General features: G+C 36.7%; 1 protein-coding gene across 1 annotated transcript in view; it reads left to right on the forward strand.

Moving 5' to 3' along the window:
* Nucleotides 1-27,057, forward strand: part of vsnl1a (visinin-like 1a) — a 31,383-nt gene extending 4,326 nt beyond the window's left edge. The window contains exons 2-4 of the mRNA XM_058755009.1: nt 3,006-3,172; nt 23,803-24,018; nt 25,391-27,057. Coding sequence (XP_058610992.1) covers nt 3,011-3,172; nt 23,803-24,018; nt 25,391-25,588 — 576 coding nt within the window. The 5' untranslated portion in view covers nt 3,006-3,010 and the 3' untranslated portion in view covers nt 25,589-27,057. The remainder of the gene's footprint in view (nt 1-3,005; nt 3,173-23,802; nt 24,019-25,390) is intronic.
* The last annotated feature ends 15 nt before the right edge of the window (nt 27,058-27,072 follow it).

The raw sequence follows: 27,072 nt of genomic DNA on the forward strand, positions 1-27,072 counted from the left end.
ACTGTGTGAATGGCTTTGTGTTAATGAAAATGATGGGATCTTTCAAGAAAAACACTGCACTAGAAGCTCCAGACTTTTGGTGTGTTTGTCCCACTGATCTAAGCCTCCTTTAAATGTAATCAGCCAGCATGAAACGATATAATCCACAATGACTCACTCAAGCCATCATATTTATTCAACTGCACGGCTTGCTTAGTTTAATTTTAGCCATGATATTAATTATGAAATGAGTATTTCTGCTTGCAATGTACCTTTAGCATATTAGTATTTGTACGCTTAGCTTAATATCCCATTTTATCAAATTCAATTCAATTTGTGTAGTACTTTGACAGTATACAGGTGCATCTCATTAAATTAGAATGTCGTGGAAAAGTTAATTTATTTCAGTAATTCAACTCAAATTGTGAAACTCGTGTATTAAATAAATTCAATGCACACAGACTGAAGTAGTTTAAGTCTTTGGTTCTTTTAATTGTGATGATTTTGGCTCACATTTAACAAAAACCCACCAATTCACTATCTCAACAAATTAGAATATGGTGACATGCCAATCAGCTAATCAAATCAAAACACCTGCAAAGGTTTCCTGAGCCTTCAAAATGGTCTCTCAGTTTGGTTCACTAGGCTACACAATCATGGGGAAGACTGCTGATCTGACAGTTGTCCAGAAGACAATCATTGACACCCTTCACAAGGAGGGTAAGCAACAAACATTCACTGCTAAAGAAGCTGGCTGTTCACAGAGTGCTGTATCCAAGCATGTTAACAGAAAGTTGAGTGGAAAGAAAAAGTGTGGAAGAAAAAGATGCACAACCAACCGAGAGAACCGCAGCTTTGTGAGGATTGTCAAGCAAAATCGATTCAAGAATTTGGGTGAACTTCACAAGGAATGGACTGAGGCTGGGGTCAAGGCATCAAGAGCCACCACACACAGACGTGTCAAGGAATTTGGCTACAGTTGTCGTATTCCTCTTGTTAAGCCACTCCTGAACCACAGACAACGTCAGAGGCGTCTTACCTGGTCTAAGGAGAAGAAGTTGCTTGAAGTCCAGTGTTAAGTTTCCACAGTCTGTGATGATTTGGGGTGCAATGTCATCTGCTGGTGTTGGTCCATTGTGTTTTTTGAAAACCAAAGTCACTGCACCCGTTTACCAAGATATTTTGGAGCACTTCATGCTTCCTTCTGCTGACCAGCTTTTTAAAGATGCTGATTTCATTTTCCAGCAGGATTTGGCACCTGCCCACACTGCCAAAAGCACCAAAAGTTGGTTAAATGACCATGGTGTTGGTGTGCTTGACTGGCCAGCAAACTCACCAGACCTGAACCCCATAGAGAATCTATGGGGTATTGTCAAGAGGAAAATGAGAAACAAGAGACCAAAAAATGCAGATGAGCTGAAGGCCACTGTCAAAGAAACCTGGGCTTCCATACCACTTCAGCAGTGCCACAAACTGATCACCTCCATGCCACGCCGAATTGAGGCAGTAATTAAAGCAAAAGGAGCCCCTACCAAGTATTGAGTACATTATACAGTACATGAACATACTTTCCAGAAGGCCAACAATTCACTAAAAATGTTTTTTTTTATTGGTCTTATGAAGTATTCTAATTTGTTGAGAATTGGTGGGGTTTTGTTAAATGTGAACCAAAATCATCACAATTAAAAGAACCAAAGACTTAAACTACTTCAGTCTGTGTGCATTGAATTTATTTAATACACAAGTTTCACAATTTTAGTTGAATTACTGAAATAAATGAACTTTTCCACAACATTCTAATTTATTGAGATGCACCTATATATGTACAGTACTGTATACTCCATAGCAGCGGTTCTCAATTCCAGTCCTTGCGTACCCCTGCTCTGCATATTTTGCATGTCTCTCTTTGTTAACACACCTGATTCAGATCATCAGCTTGTTAGAAGTGAGCTCCGTGCATGAACTGCGTTCCGATTGACATGATCCCAACACAGTGTACATTGCTCCCTCCTCCCTGAGCAGGGGAAATCCGTTGAAGTTTACTTCACTTCGGAACATTCATTCACAGATTTGTGCTGCACTGCTGCCTGCTGTTGAATAGAACAAACGTCTGAAGCAATAAGAGAAACATACAAAATGTGCAGAGCGGGGGTACGCGAGGACTGGAATTGAGAACCGCTGCTCCATAGGATATTTAATATAAAGAATGAATCCATGAATCCAGACTTAGCTATAAAAGGACCCCTTCTTGAGCTGGCACTTATTTAAACAAATGTATGGTCCATTCTGTGAAACGGATTCCTTTTCATGTTTGATTTTGAAGGTGATTATGATGTGGGAAGTGAATGTGAGTTTTGTAAGGTTTTAAATGTTCTGTCTGGGTTTATGAATACAAAAGTGTTTATACTTATACTAAAGTTTGGGGTCAGTAAATCTTTTGTATTTTTTGAGAGAAATGTATAATTTATTCAGTAAGGATGAATAAACTAGGGTTGAAAACAATTCTGGAATGTTTCCGAAATTTACTGGAAATTTTCCACCTTTTTGTAACCCTAGTTTAAACTGATCAAAAGTGCCACTTGAAATTTCTATTAATCAGAGAATCCTGAAAAAAGTATCACAGTTTCCATACAGATATTAATCAGCACAACTGGTTTCAACATTGATGATAAGAAATGTTTTTGAGCACCAAATCAGCTTATTAGAATGATTTCTAAAGGATCACGTGACACCGAAGACCGGAGTAATGATGCTGAAAATTAAACTTTGCCATCACAGGGATAAATTGCATCTTAAAATAATAATACTTACTGCATTTTTGACTATAAATGCAGACTTGGTCAGCATAAGAAACTTCTAAAAACTTACCAACCCCAACCTTTTGAATGGTAGTATATGGGAGGGACACAAACGGCCTCAGTTTTGTAGAACAACCTTTATACAGTTTATACAGTTCACGCAGTTAAAATGAACTACAGCTCCAGGCAGAGTGAGATCACAGCTATTTTGATTTCTGTGCCTTGCAGACACCATGGGGAAACAGAACAGCAAGCTGACCCCTGAGGTAATGGAGGACCTGGTGAAGAACACAGAATTTAATGAACATGAACTCAAACAGTGGTACAAAGGCTTCCTGAAGGATTGCCCCAGTGGCCGACTCAACCTGGATGAGTTCCAGCAGCTGTATGTTAAGGTAGGGATGCTAGTCGCTCTGTGATACACTGGCTTTTCGTTGGTCTTGCTCCAGACTGAAGAGGTCACTGAGGAGTGCATCAGATGCGCCATGTGATTTACAAAGTGACTGGAAGAGCCCTCTGAGTCATTCAGTTAGACAGTCTTATGTATAACTGGCACCAAACTCAATTCAGATCTCCAGGGCTACGCTAGCTGGCTATTCATACGGCTGGCTTCTTTATGGCATGTCAAGCACGAACAGTTGCTGTCATAACGGGTTTGAGCTCTCTTTAGTAGTTTAGTCATTTAGATTTGTGAGGATATATATTACAGTTTTGACTGTCTGGCAAGGAAACATTTTGCTGCTGAGTGTATCTACTGTACAGCCTTACAGTTCCAATTATAACATGACACTACCTGCTGCATAATATGAATATGAATTATGTAAAAACATTATGCAAGATCATTTCTACTAACAGCCAAAGTAAATAACCACACGTCTCACAGCTCTGCTCAGAAACCACAATGTTTTCAGATTGGCTTGAAATGAAAATAAATAACAGAAACCTGCTATAGGCCAAGCCTTTTAGTGATCAGGGATGGCTGGTTTTACAGCAAAAGGATATCAGTGAGATAGTTTTATTAAAATCCAAGGGAGAGGAAATGGATGGCCTCACGTGCAGGGCACTGAGCTCCTGCGGACTGGACTGAATGATTGTTTGTGTGTGTGTGTGTTTATGCGCTGACACTTACAATGCTCGTGGCATAGCGATACTGGGAGGAGGTGTTTTGTGATTGGGTTTGGTCAGTGATGAAGTGCTACGACTTGTGTAGCATTGCTTAATCTTGAAATTTCTATTAAAAAAAAGGAATAACATGTTAATAGTTAACAAGACAACATTTCTCATAACTAAAACTGAAATAAAAATAATATCTATATAGACATATAAAAACTAATGAAATAATGACAAAGATACAAAATTGCTAAAACTTTAAAATGAACATGAAAGCAGAAAATATAAAGAAAAATCAATTCAAAAACTACAATAGTATTTGAATGATACTAAAATAACACTGATATAATATGTGATATATATACAGTGAGGAAAATAAGTATTTGAACACCCTGCTATTTTGCAAGTTCTCCCACTTAGAAATCATGGAGGGGTCTGAAATTGTCATCGTAGGTGCATGTCCACTGTGAGAGACATAATCTAAAAAAAATCCAGAAATCACAATGTATGATTTTTAACTATTTATTTGTATGATACAGCTGCAAATAAGTATTTGAACACCTGAGAAAATCAATGTTAATATTTGGTACAGTAGCCTTTGTTTGCAATTACAGAGGTCAAACGTTTCCTGTAGTTTTTCACCAGGTTTGCACACACTGCAGGAGGGATTTTGGCCCACCTCCACACAGATCTTCTCTAGATCAGTCAGGTTTCTGGCCTGTCGCTGAGAAACACGGAGTTTGAGCTCCTCCAAAGATTCTCTATTGGGTTTAGGTCTGAGACTGGCTAGGCCACGCCAGAACCTTGATATGCTTCTTACAGAGCCACTCCTTGGTTATCCTGGCTGTGTGCTTCGGTCATTGTCATGTTGGAAGACCCAGCCTCGACCCATCTTCAATGCTCTAACTGAGGGAAGGAGGTTGTTCCCCAAAATCTCGCAATACATGGCCCCGGTCATCCTCTCCTTAATACAGTGCAGTCGCCCTGTCCCATGTGCAGAAAAACACCCCAAAGCATGATGCTACCACCCCATGCTTCACAGTAGGGATGGTGTTCTTGGATGGTACTCATCATTCTTCTTCCTCCAAACACGTTTAGTGGAATTATGACCAAAAGTTCTATTTTGGTCTCATCTGACCACATGACTTTCTCCCATGACTCCTCTGGATCATCCAAATGGTCATTGGCAAACTTAAGTCGGGCCTGGACATGTGCTGGTTTAAGCAGGGGAACCTTCCGTGCCATGCATGATTTCAAACCATGACGCCTTAGTGTATTACCAACAGTAACCTTGGAAACGGTGGTCCCAGCTCTTTTCAGGTCATTGACCAGCTCCTCCTGTAGTTCTGGGCTGATTTCTCACCTTTCTTAGGATCATTGAGACCCCACGAGGTGATATCTTGCATGGAGCCCCAGTCCGAGGGAGATTGACAGTCATGTTTAGCTTCTTCCATTTTCTAATGATTGCTCCAACAGTGGACCTTTTTTCACCAAGCTGCTTGGCAATTTCCCCGTAGCCCTTTCCAGCCTTGTGGAGGTGTACAATTTTGTCTCTAGTGTCTTTGGACAGCTCTTTGGTCTTGGCCATGTTAGTAGTTGGATTCTTACTGATTGTATGGGGTGGACAGGTGTCTTTATGCAGCTAACGACCTCAAACAGGTGCATCTAATTTAGGATAATAAATGGAGTGGAGGTGGACATTTTAAAGGCAGACTAAAGCCCTATTCGGACGGGACTAGTTTTCTAAACTACGTTTGAGTTTCGATTCTTATCACCTGACGTCTGCGATTTTCTTGTACCAATTCGGACGGGACTAACATCTCTGTGTTTATTACAGAGGTGGGAGGGTCTGTTTTGTACATCTGGGCATTTCAGAGGTCACGCGTTCTTTATGCGTGCATTGCATGTCATTCGGATTGATTACCATTAGTATAACAGTTTTACTACAAATACCATGGTGAAGCTATATGGCTAGTATAGCAAAACCATGTTAATGTGTGGTTGCTTTAGTTTTACTTTAGTTATTTATTTGTAGTAAACCCGTGTTTAATCTTCATAAAGGTGCATATGTAATTAAAACATTATGTAATTGAGTGCAGAAATGAACGCGATTAATTTTACCTGACGCAGATATTATAATAGCCAGTCTGAATGGTTTACGTGATCTGACTCTTGATTTTATTATTGTTTTTAATTTATTTACTTATTTTTTCCTTGCCGGGAGGCAAATATATGAAACATGAGCGCGATAAGAGCGTCTACGGTAATTCACGTTGGCCAAAACACACAAGGAAACGCGTTGTGAAAAAAAATCTCACCGGCAATCACAGACATCGCATTTGGACGGGATTAGTTTTCTCAGAGGATCACCGAGTTTGCTGAAAAACAGTAGGTAATTTGCTCTGGAATTATTACAGAGGTTGTGTGAGAAAAACACAGACATGGCAGATTCGGACGGGATTAAAATCACCAAGTACGTCTGTGAAACACACATTTCTCTAACGACCCCCTGTAAAACTAGTCCCGTCCGAATAGGGCTTAACAGGTCTTTGAGGGTCAGAATTCTAGCTGATAGACAGGTGTTCAAATACTTATTTGCAGCTGTATCATACAAATAAATAGTAAAAAAATCATACATTGTGATTTCTGGATTTTTGTTTTTAGATTAAGTCTCTCACAGTGGACATGCACCTATGATGACAATTTCAGACCCCCTCCATGATTTCTAAGTGGGAGAACTTGCAAAATAGCAGGGTGTTCAAATACTTATTTTCCTCACTGTATATATATATATCTTTTATTTACATTATCAGCATGAACGAATAACTGTGTTTTCAGATATTTTATTTAGAATTTAGAACACTTTTTGCAAAATTTATTTGCGGATATTATGTTTTTTTTTAGTTTATTTGAGATGCTATCTTTGTACCATATATATATATATATATATATATATATATAGTTTTTCTATAAATGTGGAGGCAATAATATGAGCTCTTCTTTATAGAGTTATAGAGAGAATAATTTGAGCTCAGAAATTATCATGATTTGTATGGGCAAAGCTTGGGAGTCTGCTGGCATTGTCTTCCGTTCTGTTTTTGTGGAAGCCATATTGGTAGCTAAATTTAGCATCTTTTCAATGATTCACATGCTTTTTCAATAATAGGTTGCCAGTCTAGACTGGGGATGAGATCAGTTCTATGGATAAATGAACCGCTCTCTGGATTATCTGCAGATATTTGATACAGTTTGTACAGTAATTGTCTTTGGGGTGAGATGGTGTCAATCACATAAATCTACCTATTGATAACAAGTGTATCTTAAACAATAGACATAGAGAAAATATCAGGACACTTTATGAACTGGAATAGAATTACACTGGATGGCTATTTTCAGAGACAATATGTGGCAAAGTTCCCATTCTATTCTTAGCATTTTACTCCATGGCAAAATACCTCAGAGTATATCCCTTCAGACTCCAGCGGTACCACACTAACTACAGTATATGGGAAATTATTAACCTTAAGGATGCAAAGCCTCTGTAATTAATCTGCCAACAGTATCCAAAAGTGAAAGCTGTACATGGTGTCAGTAAAGTGATCCCTTTGTCTGCTGGTGTTTGATTGTTTGCTGCGGTTTCAGATGTTAATACTGTGACAACAGTGATGAGGTGCTGTGTAATGGACTTTAGGTTTGTGCTGAATGAAGCACTTGAATGCTGCGTGTTCATATCTAATTGGCAGTTAAAGAGATGACATACACAGTTGGTGATGAGGTGGTTGGTAGGACACAAAAATGTGATGGTAAATCTCTCGAGTAGAAGGGGGATGGGGGGACATTATCTTTACCAGAGGATTCCAGCGTGCTCCTGTTTGACACCAGTTTGTTACATCACCCTCACCAGACAGCTCAGACGTTCATCTTGTGGCCAAACGGAGAGCTGTGGTGGATCGAACATCGGCCCCGATCTGATCTCACAGCACATGAATGTGGAATGACAGGATGACGTCTGGTTTGCGGCCCTGGTGTGGCATAGACAGTGATGTGGCTAGACATCTTAAAGTCAAATTCTGGGTAAATGTGAGGATTTCTTTGATTTGATGGATGATAATGTGAAGGTTTCTTTATCACATGAATGTGTTAATCCTTTTTTTATTTTATTCAAGGTCTAATATTTGAAGTCACCAATATGCTTGTGTAGTTCTGAAAGTTGACAATTCACTTTAGTTAAAAAAATCTGATTTAAAACAATTGTAACATTTAGCAGTGAGATTCCATTTGTTAACATTAGTTACTAACAATGAAAAATACTCCTAAAGCATTTCCTAATCTTAATGTTAATTTCAACATTTAATACAGTACATTTTTTTTAAAGCAAAAGTTGTATCTGTTAATATTATTTAATGGACCATGAACTAAAAATGAAGAGTTGTATTAACAAAGATTAATAAATGTCACAAATGTATTGCTTGTTGTTAGTTAATGTCAGTTAATACAATAATTAACACCTTATTGTGAAGTGTTTCCCCTTCTTGAGCTGGCACTTATTTAACAAATGTATGGTCCATTCTGTGATACAAATATTTGTTTTAAGTCAAATTGATTTATTGAGTTAATTGATTAATTCATAATTATTAGTGTATTTTTAATAATTAATTTTTATTAATTTTTTGTTTTATTTGTAATTCTATCAGATAAAGAAACAAAATAATCACGATTTTAAAATAACAGACAAACTCTTGCAATGTTCCACCAAACATCCTCGTATTATGAAGAAACTAAATCAATACAAGCAGAAAAAAACTGCTCATCAAGACATTTGATGGGGTTCTGTAAGTTATTTTATGTTTGTCTGTCACTGCCCTCATCTGTCGATCAACCACACAGTCAAACACACACATACTGTGCACACACACACCGTCTGTTATAGCAGGCACATCATTGAAGTTGACTTCCAATTGCAGTCAAGCAGCAGATTTTCTAAAATTAGCACACTTTCATTTTCCCATGCTGAGCATGACAAACATGCATAGGTTGTCTGGACCTGTTTCTTTTTTGCACTTGTTTTGTGTGTACAAAGATTCCAGAAAAATCAAAGCAGGCTTCTAGAGTTTCTAGTGCTTTAATTTGTAGCACAAAGAAGACATCACTTTAAATAGCATGTTACTTTAACTGTGTCATGGTAAATTTTCATCCCTTCTTGTGTTGAATTAGATTTTCTGTCAAATATAGACCTAAAAGAGAAGAAATTTTGATTCTTCTCTTTTTAACATGGCATCACCATCGTCTTCTGTCGTCGATTTTGGTGTAAGGAAATTTGAAGAAAAAACTAACGGGGCTGATTCATGGTTTTTGCGGTAAAGTCAGATTACATGCAGTAACAAAGTGAAACTGACCAAAAGGATTTAATGTCAGATGGTGACATGTGGCAAGTGAGGCTGAAGGACTGTCCATGTGTGTTTAAGTACAGTAGCAGACGGGGGGGGGAATCGTCCCTTGTGACGGAATGCAATAATGAATGACCTACGTACTCTGGATGTATTGAAGTATCCATTTTGTTTAATGATAGCTTTGTTGAGAAGATGGAGGACCTCGGTGTCACACAAGGTTGTCTTGGATAAGGAGACAAATTCAAATTGCCTCCCTGCGATCAATAGGACACCATCTTATTCCCCATCCACAGGTCTTGTAAGATGACCTATCAGGGATAACAAGCCTTATTATTCAGTTGCATTTTTTTTTTCATATTTCTAGTATCATTATCATAAATCATTGTTAATTCAGGCTGTCAATTCATTTGCAGTTTTTTTGCATTGATGTATTTAATAATAATTATCATCATCATAATAATGGCTTTTTTAGAAGAATAGTTGTTGGCCTCACAAAGGCTGTGTATGACTCACACATTGAAAAGGCTTTAATATTATTGGATTTTTCAAAAATCATTTAGCTTTATTTTAGATAATGACAGTGTATTAATTTTGCAGAATGAACATAATATCAAAAGTGATACTGTTGAGTCATTGAGCATAACAATAGTGTATCAGTGATATGCACAGGGTCCGAGGTTTCTGCAGTTACGGAAAAATCTTATTAATAAAATTAATTAGTGCAAATACAACTTAAACATATCTAACTAACTGCATTTACATAACTTTAAGGTGAAATGTGTATTTTTTTGCTGCTAGCATCACCAAACTGATTTACAAAAATAATTCATCGAACTTTCTTGATTTTACATAACTGTTTCAGTATGTCTAAGACTGCTGTGTTGGTCAGCACAACATACAAAATATAATTTTTTATTATTTTTGTTTTACATTAATTACCTATTAGGTATTTTTATTTTATTTTATTTTACTTTACTTTACTTTACTTTACTTTACTTTACTTTACTTTACTTTACTTTACTTTACTTTACTTTACTTTATTTTGCCACCCTTTCTCCCACCCTTTGCACACACACATTGCGACAAATGGAGGAGCTTTTCTTTTACTATCAATGGAAGGCTAGCATATGTGTTCATGTGTTGACTGCAGTCTGCCACTCTGCCTCATATGACTTCCTGTGACGTGCGAGGGCTGAATGGGTGGAAAATGCTCTGATGTTTCTCTTGATTAGCTGGCGGTCACTACAGCAGCCCGGTGCTTCTCTTCCCAATGTCACCTCAAGGTCTCCTGCTGGCAGAGTGCAGTGCTTGCCTGTGATCTGTAGTTAGTTGGGATGAGAATGCGTCATACATCATTCAGAGGAGGGCTTTGATTGGCCGGACATCTAAAAGGGGGCTTGTGATTCCTATTTTATCTGACATAATCACCTAGGGTTAAGTGCCTTGCTCACGGGCACAACGGCTCTGACCAGCTCATAGGTCACTCCCAGTGGGGTCAGAACATGCAACCTTTGGATTACCAGCTCTGCACCTCAAACACTCCACTGCAATCACTTTACAAAGGGCAAATGAACAAGTAAACAAGTATAGTGTAGCTCAAGCTCAAGAAGCATTAGCATGAATTGATTGTTTTCTTGATTGTAGTTGTGAATATTCAACTGTTATGGGGTGCTGTTGATTCAACCCTCATACAAATGCCGAATGTATTGAGTCCTCAGCTTTAAATTAAAAGTTTGATTGCACTGAAAAGAAATGCAGTTCTCAGAAATGTCAGCAAATCTGTAATTTCGAGAGAATTAAGGAAATTGCATTGCAGCGGCACTCTGTATTGGTCTTTAAATCAACCCTGACCGTTCATGAAAATAAATGAACTGTTTGTTTTTCTTCCCGTTCAGAATCAGATCCGAAGTGAACAGTTAGGAATAAAAAGTGTTTACATAATGCTATTGGGGGCCATTGTAGTAATGGAAGGCTAGTGCCAGCCAAGCTCAATTATCCCTTGGGCACATTGCCCATATAATTCAATCAGTAGTGGAGGGGGGAGGGTGATTTATCCATGACCCCTGTGTTAGTGAAGTCAGCTCAGTTTGTGGTGCTAACCCGCCTTCTCAGGATATTGTGTTAACTTAGTCCTGTTCCTTTGAGACCTTATTATCTGCTTGTTGAAATGCATTGCGCTGTAGAGGCCTAAGGGCTATCTGGAGCTGCTCTGATACGCTGGATCATAGGAAGAATATATTAGGCTGAAAGGTTGGTTTGGACTGACTACACCATGCAGCTATATAATCATGCAGTGTATTAAAGGGATAGTTCACCCTAAAATAAAAATTCTGTTAATAATTGCTCACCTTCATGTCGTTCCAAACCCGTAAGACCTTGAACCACTGATGTCACATGGACTATTTTAACAATGTCACTACCTTTCAGGGCCTTGAACATGGTAGTTGCATTGCTGTCTATGCAGGGTCAGAAAGCTCTTGGATTTCATCAAAAATATCTTAATTTGTGTTCTGAAGATGAATGAAGGTCTTGCGGATTTGGAACGACATGAGGGTGAGTAATTAATGAGAGAATTTTCATTTTTGGGTGAACTATCCCTTTAATATGTATGTTGTAGCTTGCAAAACTCACTAATAATAATGGATTTTGTAGGGCTTTTTCTATATTAAACATGAACTTTAACAAGCGTCCAAGCTTGGTCTATAAAAATATTTTATTGTTCCTAGAGGTTGCAGATAATGTGCTGCCATCTAAAAGTGAAGCAAAACCATTGAGGCAAAAATCAAACTAAGATTGTAATTTTACTCTTTAAGAGTGCATTTTCTTTTTTTATTCTTAATACAATAATAAACAAAAATGATTAAAAAAGGTGAGGGTAAAACATTTGTTATATATATATATAGTATACAGTATATCTAGTCTCTTATGCTCACCAAGGCTGCGTTTATTTAATCAAAAATGAAGTGAAACAAAAATATTGTGAAATATTATTATAATTTTAAATAACTGTTTTGTATTTTAATAGATTTTAAAACGCAATTTATTCCTGTAATGCAAAGCTGAATTTTCAGTATCAATTACTCCAGTCTTCGGTGTCATACGATCTTTCATAAATCATTCTAATATGCTGATGTGGTGCTCAAAAAATATTTATTATTATCAATGTTGAAAACAAGTGTGTTGCTTAATATTTTTGTGGATACAAAATGATACACTATTCTTTGATGTATAGAAAGATCAAAAGAACAACATTTATTTGAAAAGTCTCTACTTTCACTTTTGACCAAAATTAATGTAGAAAATTACAAATATTAATTAAAAGAATGAAAAACGTGTCTTGAGGCCCCTTTATTGTGCTCCATTTCATTAGACTCTGCCTAACTGGCAACCTAATTTATTCTGGGCTCCCTTAAGAACAAATAATTGACTAGTTATTTAGGCAACCCAATGTAATTTTGTAAAGTGTATCTGTTGCAGTCACTGTAGATTTGCTGGCTATTGAAAATGTAATTCTCATAGTTGCACTACTTGCACACATCAAGCACACTAATCACATCAAGTATTACAGTGCAACTACAACTAACTGAGGAAATCAGATAAACCATTGGGTTAATCTGTATCATGACTCGCATGAAATGACATTGCAATTGCCATGCCAGTGCCTGAAACAAACCTCCCCAGGCAATTCAAACATGGCTTTAAGAACCAAACCTAAAACTGATTGCAAAGAGAAAAAAAATCATAGGAGATATGCAAACAGTTTACTTGATAATTTGCATGCAATGTCTCTAGATAAATATGTAAGGATGTGCATTATGTCCCAGAAATGGCTAATTAGACATTTATTGCCATAACATGTCATTACTACTCAATCATTCCCAGGCTAATTAGACAGTTATTAGCAATTCAATAGGTACAGTTGATCTGAGGAGCTTGAATTTGCTTTGTTGCTCCAACTCGAGTGGAAAAGCAGACCGAACCCAGAACAGCATGCCACCATCAGTTTACATAATCCATATCTGAGCTTAGCGATGCTCGTTATCATGCTAATTTAAATGTAGTGCAGATGGCACACTGCCTTTTGCGGAATACGAGAGTTTTTTTTTTTAAGTTCACTCATTTCTCAGCAGGAGGATGACATAATGTCGTTGTGGCATTCACCTTCTGAACGCTTTCCTTGGCCTGTCGTGAAGTAACTTGTGTATGTTGGGGGGAAAGGAAAGGTTGCATAAATTATAGGACATTGTTTATTCATGATTTATGGGCTTGAAGAGAAGCATTTTGCTGTAAAGGAAGGAAGAGGCTTTTAAAATGTTCTCGTATAGAGGAGTGGATGAGAATCAGTCATGTGTAATTCATTTTCCTGGCACATTTCTTGGGTTGTGAAGTATTATATTCTGTGACAAAGTGGGTCATTTTTTCATCTTTAAAGGAGAAGTAATATTTTTTTGTTAAGAAGGTAAGTTTTTGATTTAGCTTTAATATTTTCAGTGATAATACAAACTTATTTTAGCATGCTGACAGCATGTGCTGTTATCAGAATTTTTTTTGTGTGTGTACTAGTTTAGAGACAACTGTAAATAAGCCATTCTTAAGTTGACTTCATACTAAAGAAAACATTGCGATGCTTTCAAAACATTGAAGCCTGACATGTGAACTTCTCAGTCAATCAGTGGCATGAATTTTGGGCCTTTATATCAAAACCAAGGCAGTTGGGCTAAGACAGAGGAGGTGGTAATAATAAGTGATTATTTTTGCAGTGCCTTTGTAGAAATACAGATAAAATAATATAAAATATAAATATAAGATGAAAAAAAACTTAAATGTAAACGAGAAATGTTACTTTGGAATCTAACTGAAATAAAATAAGTTTATGTTGAAGTACTAAAATTACTCAAATTATAATAAAACTAATAAAAAAATGACAAAAGCACAACAAAATGATTAGGACTGAAGACATATATACAGTATATATAAAGCGAATTCAAAATATTAATAAATACTATAGGACTAATAGTTCATAACCAATGCCAAAATGAGACTGTAACAAACACTACAATTTAATGGTTGTTGTCTTTTTTTTTTTTTTTTTTGGTAAGAGTGAATAGTGTTTGTTGCATTGAAAGGGTTAATGTCTGGATGGTTAGCAATGCACCGTGACCCCCTACTGGTGGATACCATAATTACACCACTTGGAAAAAGGCATTTCAAAATTAGCTGTTTATCCTGACCAAATAAAATGCTTTGCGACATTTTTGGCAGTATTTCATTTTAGAATGCAGTAATTGATGCTTTATCAGTGTCCAGTTCCTTTTTATAGAGCTCATAATACTGACGTATAATGGCCAACTCAAAATTGGCATTAGTCAAGGGCTTGTGACTGTGCACATTGCAGGTATCTTCAATAGGTATTCTGATGGAGAACTTAACATATAGACATATCTTATTGATTATGATTGTCAAAATGAGTGCTGCCACAATCTTGTAGCTGTTTCTTATAGTAGGCGTCTGATTGTGTTGACCACTGTACAGCACATTTAGGTGCGTTGTGTTGTTGAGAGATATGGCAATCTTCCAGCTCAGGCATTACCATCCACCCAGTTAGTGTTATCACCGCTGAGGTCAGACCTGCTGTAGAAGCCAGCTGATTTGAACTCCATGCTGAGCCCTCAACAGCTGTCTCTCCTTTGCTCACTGTGGAGGTTTATATGTGTGATGACAGTGTTGACAGCTTGCATGGTGACTAAGATGTTGTAGGAATGTGCTTTTGGTGCATGTCTTGATGGCAAGCAGAGGAATCTGAATCTGTATTTCTTGCTGAGCACACTTTTACCCTGCAGTGCTGTCTTCTGTTTCTATAGCTCAACTAGTAGAGCCACAGTTCATGGGTTTGAGTCACACACTAATAAAGTCATTATAAGCATCATAATGGTAGACTAGTCAATTGGTGAGATTGATTAGTGAAAGATATTAAAATTCTGGCCTATTAATACCAATAAGTCACAATTTTTTTGCCGTGTACAAAAACTACAAAAAACTCAATTTGAATTACTACAAAGGAATTTTTCCTTTATATGTACAGTAGGCTATATGTACAGATATTAAGTTATGGTAAAGATTATGTTAAATTATTTAAAAAGTAAAAGAAAAGAAAAAAGAAACTAAATTAAAAAAGACTATAAATATATAAATATTTTAATTATTATATATATAAGAATTAAAATTTTATATTAAATAAAAAAATTAAAACATTAAAATTAATGATCAATTAAGTGACTAATCATTTATGTAAAAACATACAGACAGACCCTTTGAAATCACATTTTTAAATTCACATTAAAAGCACATTGTATAAATTTTACTGGATTTACAGTAATATATACACTTAATAAACACCTGTAATTGTAGTTTCCTCCATTTATAAATGGTAATTCAATAGCATTGTAATAGATTAATGTTTGATATTATTAAAGTATTAGTTCATGTGACATCAGTGTTTCAACTGTAATTTTTTGAAGCTATGAGAATACTCTTTGTGCACAAAGAAAACAAAAAAAACAACTTTATTCAATAACTTCAGCTTCATAAAATTAAAGTTGAACCACTGCTGTCACATGGAGTATTTTAACAATGTCTTTACTACCTTTCTGGGCCTTGAATGTTTTAGTTGAGTGATATTTCTGAAGATGAACAAAGGTCTTACGGGTTTTGAATGACATGAGGGTGAGTAATTAATCACAGAATGTTCATATTTAGGTGAACTAACCCTTTAATATTATAGTGTTCTTAATTTTATTAATCGAAAATCGATAAGATAATGGCTTAAATTATTAACAACAATTCATTGATCAGTGATTAATCATTTTCTTTCCTGTAAAGATGGTTTTCATTTTCTTCTTTAAATTTATTTTCTTAGATCAGCCAAATAGTGGAAGTTATGTGGAAGTTATGCCTGGAATGTGTTTAAAAGCATCTTTAAAATGAAGTCAGGTTAATTAGACAAACAGTGAATAATGTTTCATTCATTCCACTGCTGCATTAGATTCTTCACATTTAATAGGTTTAGGTTCTCTGATATCCTAGGATGAAAAATCCATGACTTTTGCATTGTTAAATGGCTTGCATTAGGAGCAGTGTGACAGGGATGGTGTAGACTGGCTGAGACAGGGCACAGGCTGGCATCAGCTTGTGCTCTGATTACGCAGGCTTTTAGCGGCTGGAGTCTGTCTGCAGGGCGTTTCTGTGATCGTGCTGTTTGCCTCACACCCTACATCAGTTTAATTCAACAGCTGTGTAAGGGCAGGTTGTCTCTCTCACCCTTGTATTCTCACGGGGAGTCTCTCTCACCTTCTGTTTTGCTCTTCTCACTTATTTTTGTATTAATTTAGTTATTAATCTATTTATCCAAAGTGATTTTTTTTTTAACTACAGGAACAGCCACCCTGGAGCAGTTTGGAGTTAAATGTCTTATAAAGAGTGGCAACTATGAATCAGGGTTCAAACCCACAATGTTTCAGTTACCATCCCAAATCATTAACCATTAAGATGGCCTCGCCTCTAGAGCTATTTTGAAAGTGTGTTTTAAGACGAAGAGGTCTTAAAGTTGTCATTATTTTGGTGTCTGCGCTTCAGAGTTTTACATTTCTTAAATTGTGTTTACAGTATGTATCCATACATTAAAGAAATTTCACCCAAATATGAAGCTTTGATTATCAGTCACTCCCCAGTCTCAGTCTAACCCAAGAAATACTTATTTTCTCTGTAAAACACAAGAGGAGATGTTAGGAAGAATGTCTGAGCTGCTCTGTTACATACAGCAAAAGTGGATAGAAACGTATACTGTTAAGCTCAAAGCGTGTACTATGATTGGGGTCTAAGATTTTTTTTTAAAGTTTTTTAAAAGGCATATCTTATGCTCTTATCTTATTATCATTTTTAATTATAATTTCAAATAACTGTTCTCTGTTTGAATATATTTTAAAATGAAATTTATTCCTGTGATGGCAAAGCTGAATTTTCAGCTGCCATTACTCCAGGCTTCAGTGTCACATGATCCTTCAGAAAACCTGATTTGGTGCTTAAGTAACTTTTCTTATTATTATCAATGTTGAAAAAAGTTGTGCTGCTTAATATTTTGGTGGAAACCGTGATGCCTTTTTCCCAGTATTCTTTGATTAATAAATTAGATTATAATATAAATTAGAAAACAAAATTTTTTTTAAATGGAAATCTTTTGCAACATTGTAAATCTTTACTGTCAATTTTGATCAACTTAATGCAACCTCGCCGACTAAATGTATTACTTTCTTTAAAAACAAATCATACTGACCCCAAACTTTGAAATATAGTGTGTTACACACAAATTGTGTGATTCTTTAAATTTATGGCACTTTTTGGAACTTAGCAAGATAAATTACTATCCACTTTCCTTATGGAAAAGAGCAGATTGTACCTTTTGTGTTTCACAGAGGAAAGTATGCAATTATTTGGAAAGCCATGAGGGTAAGTAAATTATGGGAGATTTTTAGCTTCCTTTCACAGAAACCAATTCACTATAAAACGAGATTACATAAAAAAAACAAACAAAAAAAAAAAAAACACAAATAAGCTGATATGATATTCTGCATTGTCTTGAATATGACAAATTACTGTTCTTCTCCTTTATGTACCCATCAGAGAGTAACAGATACTTGGATCTTGATCAGGTGGCATTCCCACGTGATGGCATGTCTTCTGTCACAGTACACATGTGAAGATATATTTCTATGTTCTATGCTTGGATCCAAAAGAAAGTAAAAAGTAGAATATTAATGTAATGTGAAAGTTGAGAATTTCACACAGCCATGCCCTAGATAGTTATTAAAAAAAACCTCTCTTTTACATAACAAAACATTTCATAACCTGCCAGATTTGCACGGAAGAACTTAGGGAGGGGGCCGCGCAGCACAGCAGCAGCTCTCCAGTTCTTCATGACTTGCACTTTGTTTGTTTTCTTTTGCTCTCCTCTACTTTGGTGAAGGGCAAGGCCATATGGAGCAGAAGGACCAGCCCCATGAGAGAATCATTTTGCATGTGTGCAGGGTACATCACAGTGTGCATTACTTCCTGTCTCAGCTCTCTTTTCTCTACCCAGTGCCAGTCTGGCAGGGGCTTATGACCGGACCTATGCTATCCCAAAGGGCTTCTGCTTTCTGGAGGAGTTTGACGGTGTGTGAACTCTTTGATATATGAGAGCACTCTGCATCTTCAGGGTGGCGCTGTGTACGATCATTTGATTTTGTGCTGGCTGAGTTCTGATGAGATCAGAGACAGCTGCGGTCCCATCAGCCTTAGCTAGTGGGTTTGTGAGTAGGTGTTTTGCGTTCAAGTATATCTGCAATGTGCAAAGGATATATCTAATTCTACTGTGTTACATTTGGGTTACACTGGGAAAAATATTCACTTGGTCAGTATTTTTCTCTAGTTTTTCAGTAAATTTAAAACATTCCAGTATTTGAAATTCTTAAAACCAGATAAATTTACTTGTGAAACAAAAAACTGCATGAGGTAGTAAAGGGATAGTTCACACAAAAATGAAAATTCTGTCATTTACTCATTCTCCACTTGTTCCAAACCTGTATGAGTTTCTTTTTGAAGAATGTTGGTAACTAAACTGTTGACGGTAGCCATTAACATTGTATGGAAAAAGACCTCCCTGCAAAGCTACCTGAAAACTATGCGCAAGTGCATCTATAGGGCAAAAGCTGCTTTAAATGCAAAGGATGCCCACACCAAATGTTAATTTAATTTAGTTAATAGAAGTTAATTGATAAAGAAAATCTATTTATGACATTATTTTGCCTAAAACTTTTAACAGTACTGTAGCTTTGCAGGTAGGTTTCTTGAAGCATCTTGGAGACGTTGCCACAATTCTTCTGGATTTGGTCTGTCTCAGTTTGTTCTGTTTCTTCATGTCATTCCAGGTAGACTGGAAGATAATGAGATCAGATCTCTGTGTGGAGCAATAACTGTTTTCAGACTCCTTGTGCAAACAAAAATCTTACTGGATTATTACATTTAATGGCAAAATGAATGTTTGGAAATGTAAACTGATATTTCCTACTGACCTACCTACAGCAAAAGATAGAAACAACTTACTTAAAACCATTTTTAGCTGGTGAAAATACTAGTGTTCTAATAATTTTGGCCACCACTGTATATGAACTTTGTTTCATTTGGTAAATGGAAATGTATCTTGTTTTAAAGATATTTTCGTTTGCAAAACAAGACCAAAACCTGATTAAGGAAATTATTTATTCATTTATTTAATCAATATTTGACTTGCATTGTTAAAAATGATCTTTTAGCGATTATAGATTTAATTTAATTTATTCACATTTTTGTATAACCAAATAAAGATAATGTAGCTTACAGTAAGTTGTTTAGCATAAACATGATGTTATGTGATTACTTATGGACCCTCTTGTTCTGTAAAAGATGAAGAAGAGTGTAAAGAGTACTATTATTCAACTCCATCATTAACCTTCTTGAACCCCCTGAAATACACATTGTGTCAAGGTGGGGACTTTCCATTGACTTCTGTTGCTTTTATTCTGAGCTAATGACATGTTCTATCATCTATCTAAATCCCTAAACACACAAGCCTTTCTGCATTTTTATATTTTTAAAGAGACATTATTTAGTATGCTTATTATTTCATTTCAGAAACTTTGTCTGCTTCCCGTTATGTAGGTGATTTCAGGTTTTGCTGTCCTTGCGGCACACATTCTCACACACACACACACACACACACACACACACACACAGACACACACTGGCATTTGTGGTTTACGGGGACTCTCCATAGGCGTAATGGATTTTATACTGTACAAACTGTATGTGCTATTGCCCTACACCAGGGATACTCAGATCTGGCTTGCAAGATCCACTTTCCTGCAGAGTTTAGCTCTAACCATAATCAAACACACCTGAGCATGCTAACCAATGTCTTCATGATCATTAGAAAATCACAGGTAGGTGAGTTTGATCAGGGTTGGAGCTAAACTCTGCAGGAAAGTGGATCTCGCAAGCCAGATTTGAGGATCACTGCCCGACACCAACCCTACAAACTACTGGCAATTTTTGAATTTCATAAAACACCGTTTTGTATGTTTTTTAAGCCTTTTGTTTTACAGGGACACAAGTGTCCTCATAAACCATGTTTACGTTGTAGTACGTTATTATACACATTTGTGTCCTCATAAACCATATATACCAGTACACACACACACACACTCTTTTCTCTCATTTAGTGAAGACGATGAGAATTTCATTTCCCAGTCTTTGAGCGTGTCATCTGTTCCTAAGTGCTCAGAATTTATTATTAGTTTAGTTCAGCTCTGCCATCACACTCCAGTGATTCCATCGTTTAATATTTAGCAACCAAATAACTCTCAAATGTGAGGTTAGATAACGTTTAAAAACATTTACACTGGCTTCTCAAATATCTAGTGAAAAAATATAGCATTTCACAGTTATTGATTATGCTCAAAAAGGGCCTTCTTTTGTATTTGCATTTGCTTTTTGGCTTATAAAACATGATATATTATACCTGTTGTCCGTGGTGCCTATAAATCTTCACTTTACTTGACTCTCTGCTGCTTGGCGCCAGCATAAAAACCCTTTATCTCCCCCCCTGTTGCTCATTAGACTGGAAATCAGTGGTGTTTTGGGCACAATAGGTGACAAATAGTGCTTTGGCTGGGACTGCATTGGGAACAGGTGAATGTAATTGTTGCCCTCAGTCACTGAGAGGGTAACAGTATTAGGAGGGGAATGATGCCCTCCTTCAGAGAGGAGCTGTGTGCTGCTCTTGTAGCGACACAGACCGATTACACTGCTCTCGTCCGCATTGCAGCCCTCTTCTGCAAAGAGGCAGGCACTGTGCTGGGAGTTGATGGCCTTAGTTAACAGACGCATACATGCATACATACATACGCTCACCCACCGACCACTAAAATCTCCTGCATTCATAGTGCTATCTGTGAAGTTCCTGTTTTTAGCTTGATGCAACAAAATGATAGTTGAAAAGGCACTAAAGTGAAGCAGGTTTGAGAAAATGTAAAGATGAGCATTTCTGACCAACAGAAATAACAGTCATTACACCGTTCCTAATATGCAGTACCGTTTAACTCTGCTGCTCAAAAAAATGCAGGTCAAATGTGTGGAGTTGGTAAGAATGGTTTTTGAAAGAAGTCTCTTATACTTGTCAAGGCTGCATTTATTTGATCAAAAATAAAGAAAACAGTAATATTGTGAAATATTTTTTCACAAAATATTTTAGTTTTAATATATTTTATTTTTGAAAATGCTGTTTATTCCTGTCATGGTAAAGCTGAATTTTCAATAGCCATTACTGTTCAAAGCATTAATGTTGAAAACTAGGGATGCACCGATACCACTTTTTCCAGTACTCGCCCGATACCGATACTTTTATTTTTGATACTTGTCGATACCGAGTACCGATAACGATATTTTCATTGTATTTGTACATTTTTTAAATAACAGAACCAAAAGAGAAACCAAAAGAGTATGTATAATGTTAGTTGGTTAACTTAATTTATCAAATAGATAGTCAAACCAAAATTTATTCAGACACCTTCAACATTTCTCACATTATCACAGTTTATTCGCAATATGTTTATGGTAGTAAAATATGAAAAGAACTCAAAGTTAAACTGTGTCAGAACAAATTCAGCTCGATAATATCAGATAACTTTGATAGAAAGGTATGTGATGGATTACAATCAACCAAAATTATTCAGACAGCTGTTAGTATGACAATATTTATCAATACTTTGTCAGGCCACCCTTATCCTTAATGACAGCCTGTAGTCTCCCGGGCATGCTGTCAACCAGGTTCGTGCAAACCTGAACTTCTGAAATTTTTTTTCCCAGACTCGGTCTGAATAATTTTTGGTTCCAAATTTGTATAAATTTTATTGGTAGTCCACTGTATGAAGAATTTTTGGATATAATATGTCACCGTTTACTTTATTTTGCTATCCTCACTTACATAAATGAACTATAGTGTCCTGCACCCACTAGTAAAAAATATCAAGAATTATATTTGGTCTCTGAATAATTTTTGGTTTGACTGTATATCCTTCGGTTATTTTCACACTTAATTATGCACATTAAAATGTATTTTATAAGTTTTTGTTACTTTCACTGTTCATTTTTTTTTTGTTTGTTTGTTTTTTGCTCTATGGTACATCATCTTTAATTCAATTGCATTAGAGCTGCTAAAATCACGCGTTTTGCTGTAATAATGCAGGGAACCACCCGTTATAAATCTCCTAACTGTGATATTTTCAGAAATAGAAGTCGCGTTTTTCTTTGCTTTTCTTTCTAATGCAGAAACACTCATGAAGCAAGCAAAACATGCACAATGCGCGCACGTATTTGTACTGGTGCAGAATGAGAAGGACAGTACAGCCTAGCGCATTTCACACAGGCTGCTAGTTTCACTTTCGCCAGAAAGTCGTGTATGCTTAAGGTTGAAAATAAATTATTTATTTTATAGTGAATGCCCCTATAAATTGTTTTATATTTACGATTCAGTTTTAATCCAAGTGATGCATGCTATGTAAGCGAGCATCAATAAAGATCACAGAAGTGCGTGCTCGCTCTATCTCTCTCTCCCTCCCTCCCTCCCTACCGTTAAGTAACTTGTGCATTGTTTTGCTTACTTGTTTTTGACATATCCGACCAAACTACAAACTTTCCAGTGATGTCTGTGAGAAAAATATATTCACTCGACAAGCTCGCGCATATGCGCCGGCGCCCGCTCAATCCACTCAACGCTTTGCTTTTCAGTTCGCGCACATCACCTATAAAGGCATTAATACTGAATGTTTAACATTATTCATTGCATACATCTGCTTCGTAGACATCCTTAATCTCTAATAAGTCCATTCTGTTGCATGTTGTCCTGTTTCTTTGTCTGAATATGGCACTTATATCACATGCTGTGAGGTATCAGCGCTTGGTATCGGGGCATTTTAACGAGTACGAGTACAGGAGCACAGTATCGGGCCCGGTGCATCCCTATTGAAAACAGTTGTGCTCTTTTTTGTGGAAACGGTGATACTTCTTTTTTTTTTCCCCCACATTTTTTTTCACTGAATTAAAATAACCAAATTTATTTGAAAATTTTGTAACATTTTAAATGTTTTTAATGTCCATTTTCATCAATTTAGTACAGATTTGTTGAATAAAAGTTTTAATATCTTTTTTTTGTATCGTTCCAATCCCAAACGTTTGATAGTGTATTTCTATAAAAAGTGTTTCAGACTTATCAGAAATATTCTTTGGTCAAGCTCAGGGACTTAAGAATTGAGAGTTTGTTTACATGAGGAGTAGCTTGATTTTGATCTTTTGTCAATAAGGACCAGGCTTTTTGTTATTTTAAAGATGTTTTAAAAAACACTTAACAAGAAATATATAGTGCCATTGATTAATTGTATCGTTTTCCTCTTTTTCAGTTTTTCCCTTATGGTGATGCATCAAAGTTTGCTCAGCACGCTTTCAGAACCTTTGACAAGAATGGAGACGGCACCATCGACTTCAGAGAGTTCATCTGTGCCCTTTCCATCACATCACGAGGCAGCTTCGAACAGAAACTCAACTGGGCCTTTAACATGTATGACCTGGATGGAGATGGCAAAATCACACGAGTTGAGATGCTTGAAATCATTGAGGTACTCGTTTCAGTCTGTTCTCCTGTTTACTTGCATAAAGCAATAGAAAACAAACAATTGGCTTATTTTAAAGGGGTCCTATTATGCTCTTTTACAAAGTCTTGATTTTGTTTTGGGGGTGTACTAGAATATGCTCTCATGCTTGGTGGTTCGAAAAACGCATTATTTTTCACATAATTTACATTATTACAATACCTCTCTCCTCAGCCTGGCACAAATGGCTCGATTAGTTCCAGGTTTGATGAAGGCCCGCTTTCCGAAAAATGAAATGTGTTGTGATTGGTTAGCTGTCCCAGTGCGTTGTGATTGGTGAACAGCTTAGACGGTATTTCAGTACTGCCCCGCCCCTTGCCAAAGCAGCAAGTTCATTGAGACCCCGAGAATATTGAGGATTGCGCAGAACCTTTGCACGCACGGATATCGCAAGACATATTAAAATGGTTTTTTGATTAAATCATGTTTTAGATAGGATGTCAACGACAGCTTAAAAATAACTGTATTTACTATGTTCAGATAAGTGCAACGGTAATATGTATTATGTTTATTGTTCTTTAATTCTAACATTATAACATGAATTGCAGTGAAACTGTTATACAGTTGAATTTATTTACTCAGTGGGACTATGGTATAAATAAATTCAACTGCATATGTGGGGGCATATATATGCAAATGTATTCTCTGCCAGCAGGAGGCGCTGTTGGAGCGGGAGAGAGCAAGGTTTCTCCAGTAATGCTGTACAGTGTACACAAAGCAGCGCTCCGCTCACAAACGCTGCTTTATCAGACATACATGCAAGATGAAATGAAAATGACATCCAAAATTTTCTGAAGACAGTCGGTTTCCTTCAGAAATATAGTGATATAAAAACACCAGCACCGGGTTTCGATTTTGAAACGTGCAGTGCTTAACCAAGCGTTCTCCCCACCTGCCAACCATTCGAATTTCCGTAGGCAGGATTTATTTGAATGATATTCTAATGGGCCGCTTTGTGATGTCACAAACACCGGAAAGCAACGCTGTAGTCCAAACGAGCTGTTCGTTGTAGTTCCTGAAAAGGGATTTTTTTCAAAAACGAAATATTTCCCTTTGGAGTGGACTTTGAGATTTGTAACTCTGTAGATCTTTTTATTCCCAAACATACACACTACACACTGACTAAAATTCAAAAAGGGAAAAAGCATAATAGGACCCCTTTAAATTATGGTGAGGCTTCCCTAGAAGTTGAGAACCGTGGTTCTATATATGGAGTGAGTCGCCCTCTCATGGTCAGCGAGAGAGTTGACATAATGTTGCCTGTATTAGCGGCACAGCTCAGTGTGTCTTCGACTCTTCGAAGGATTTTAACTCACTTTGTCCTGTTTTTCTCATAAAGGCAATCTACAAGATGGTGGGGACCGTTATCATGATGAAGATGAACGAGGATGGCCTGACGCCCGAGCAGCGAGTCGACAAAATCTTCAGTAAGATGGATAAGAACAACGACGACCAGATCTCATTGGAAGAGTTCAAAGAAGCAGCAAAGAGTGACCCGTCCATTGTATTACTGCTGCAGTGTGACCTGCAAAAATGAGCGTCTCAGAAAAGAGCCAGGGACTGCACAAATGATTAATGTTCCATTCAGTTTGCAGCTATTTCCACTGATAAAAAAATTGCTTGGACTACCTTTCAATGAATCCGCTTCCTGTGTTTGAAACACTTGTGTGCATGAGAATGTTCTTTGCTAACGAATTTCACATACGCACACACAAACACCTTCACACACCAAAGTACACTCTCACACACACACATACATGCATACACTGCAAATGCGTACACAAACAAAGACCATGCCATGCACAAATAGAATTATATGAATATTAATATACATATATATTGAGTTGTTGAAATTAACTGCCAAAATGTGAAGAGTGTGCAAAGTACCTTCTGAATCCACTGGAGCTTGCGCATCATTGATGTGCTGTATTAAATCGAGCTACTATTTATTGTACTGATGCTAGCTATGTGTACCATATACTGCGTAATGTCAACCGAACCGATTCTTACGGTAATCGTAACTGTTCTGGAATTACCCACTCGTCTGGATGGACAAAAAGATAAGCTCATGTCCATCAAACTTTTCCCTTCAAATGTGCTTGTACTGTTGGTGAATATAAATGTAGTTTATTTGCATGCCATTAGGTTTGCCTTAAGAGTACTTCCCTCATTTGCATCCTGCATAAAGAATGATAACAAGCCTTATTTAAAAGAAACGTTTGAGATGTGAAATAGAATTAGACGGATAATTTGTTGGCTTTGGAAAGATTTGTGATGCATCGATGGGAAAAGGCTGGTTTACTACACCTTCTATGTCTAGCATGTACATCACACGAGAGGGAGTCAATGTGGCCGAATGTAATCCATCTGAGAGCATACATTCATTCTCATGGTCAAAATATTACACCATAACAAATATTCCCATATTAAACCTACAAGCTGTGCAGTTTCAGAATGTCATCAAATGTAATAAATTGCATATCAGTGTGCAGATTTACGTGGGGCCTGAACATGGAATGAATTTATGAAGATCATTTTTTAGGGTTAAAGTGATATAAAATAATGATTTTGCCTAAAAAAATATTTTACCTGTTCAAACTTGTTCTTGACAGCTAAAACGTCTAAGACTGTATTTATTCCTACTTTTTACATGCTGCTCTTACAGGAGAACTCCAACAGAGGGTTTTAAAGGTTAGCCCTGATGTTATTACGTTTTAAATCCAAACATTTGCACCAACTGCACATTTTGAGCACCGACTCGATTTCTAAATACGTACATTTCTGTGCTCCATTTGAAAGTACATTCTGCCAGTGTCAAGAGCTTTACACAAGCATAACCTTTGTCATTGTAATGTTTACCTATGTAGGCACTGCACCAAATTCATGCAATGGCAAACTTTTCCAATTTAAAAGTTATTTTGTACATGTAGCATGTATTGTGCCCCTGATGCCATGGCTGCACTACTTCTTGTGTTGTGGTTTAAACTAATAAAAGAGTATATGGGATTTTTTTCCTCAATG

This window comes from Onychostoma macrolepis, chromosome 20 (assembly GCF_012432095.1).
Source record: "Onychostoma macrolepis isolate SWU-2019 chromosome 20, ASM1243209v1, whole genome shotgun sequence".
In the NCBI taxonomy this organism is placed as follows: Eukaryota; Metazoa; Chordata; class Actinopteri; order Cypriniformes; family Cyprinidae; genus Onychostoma; species Onychostoma macrolepis.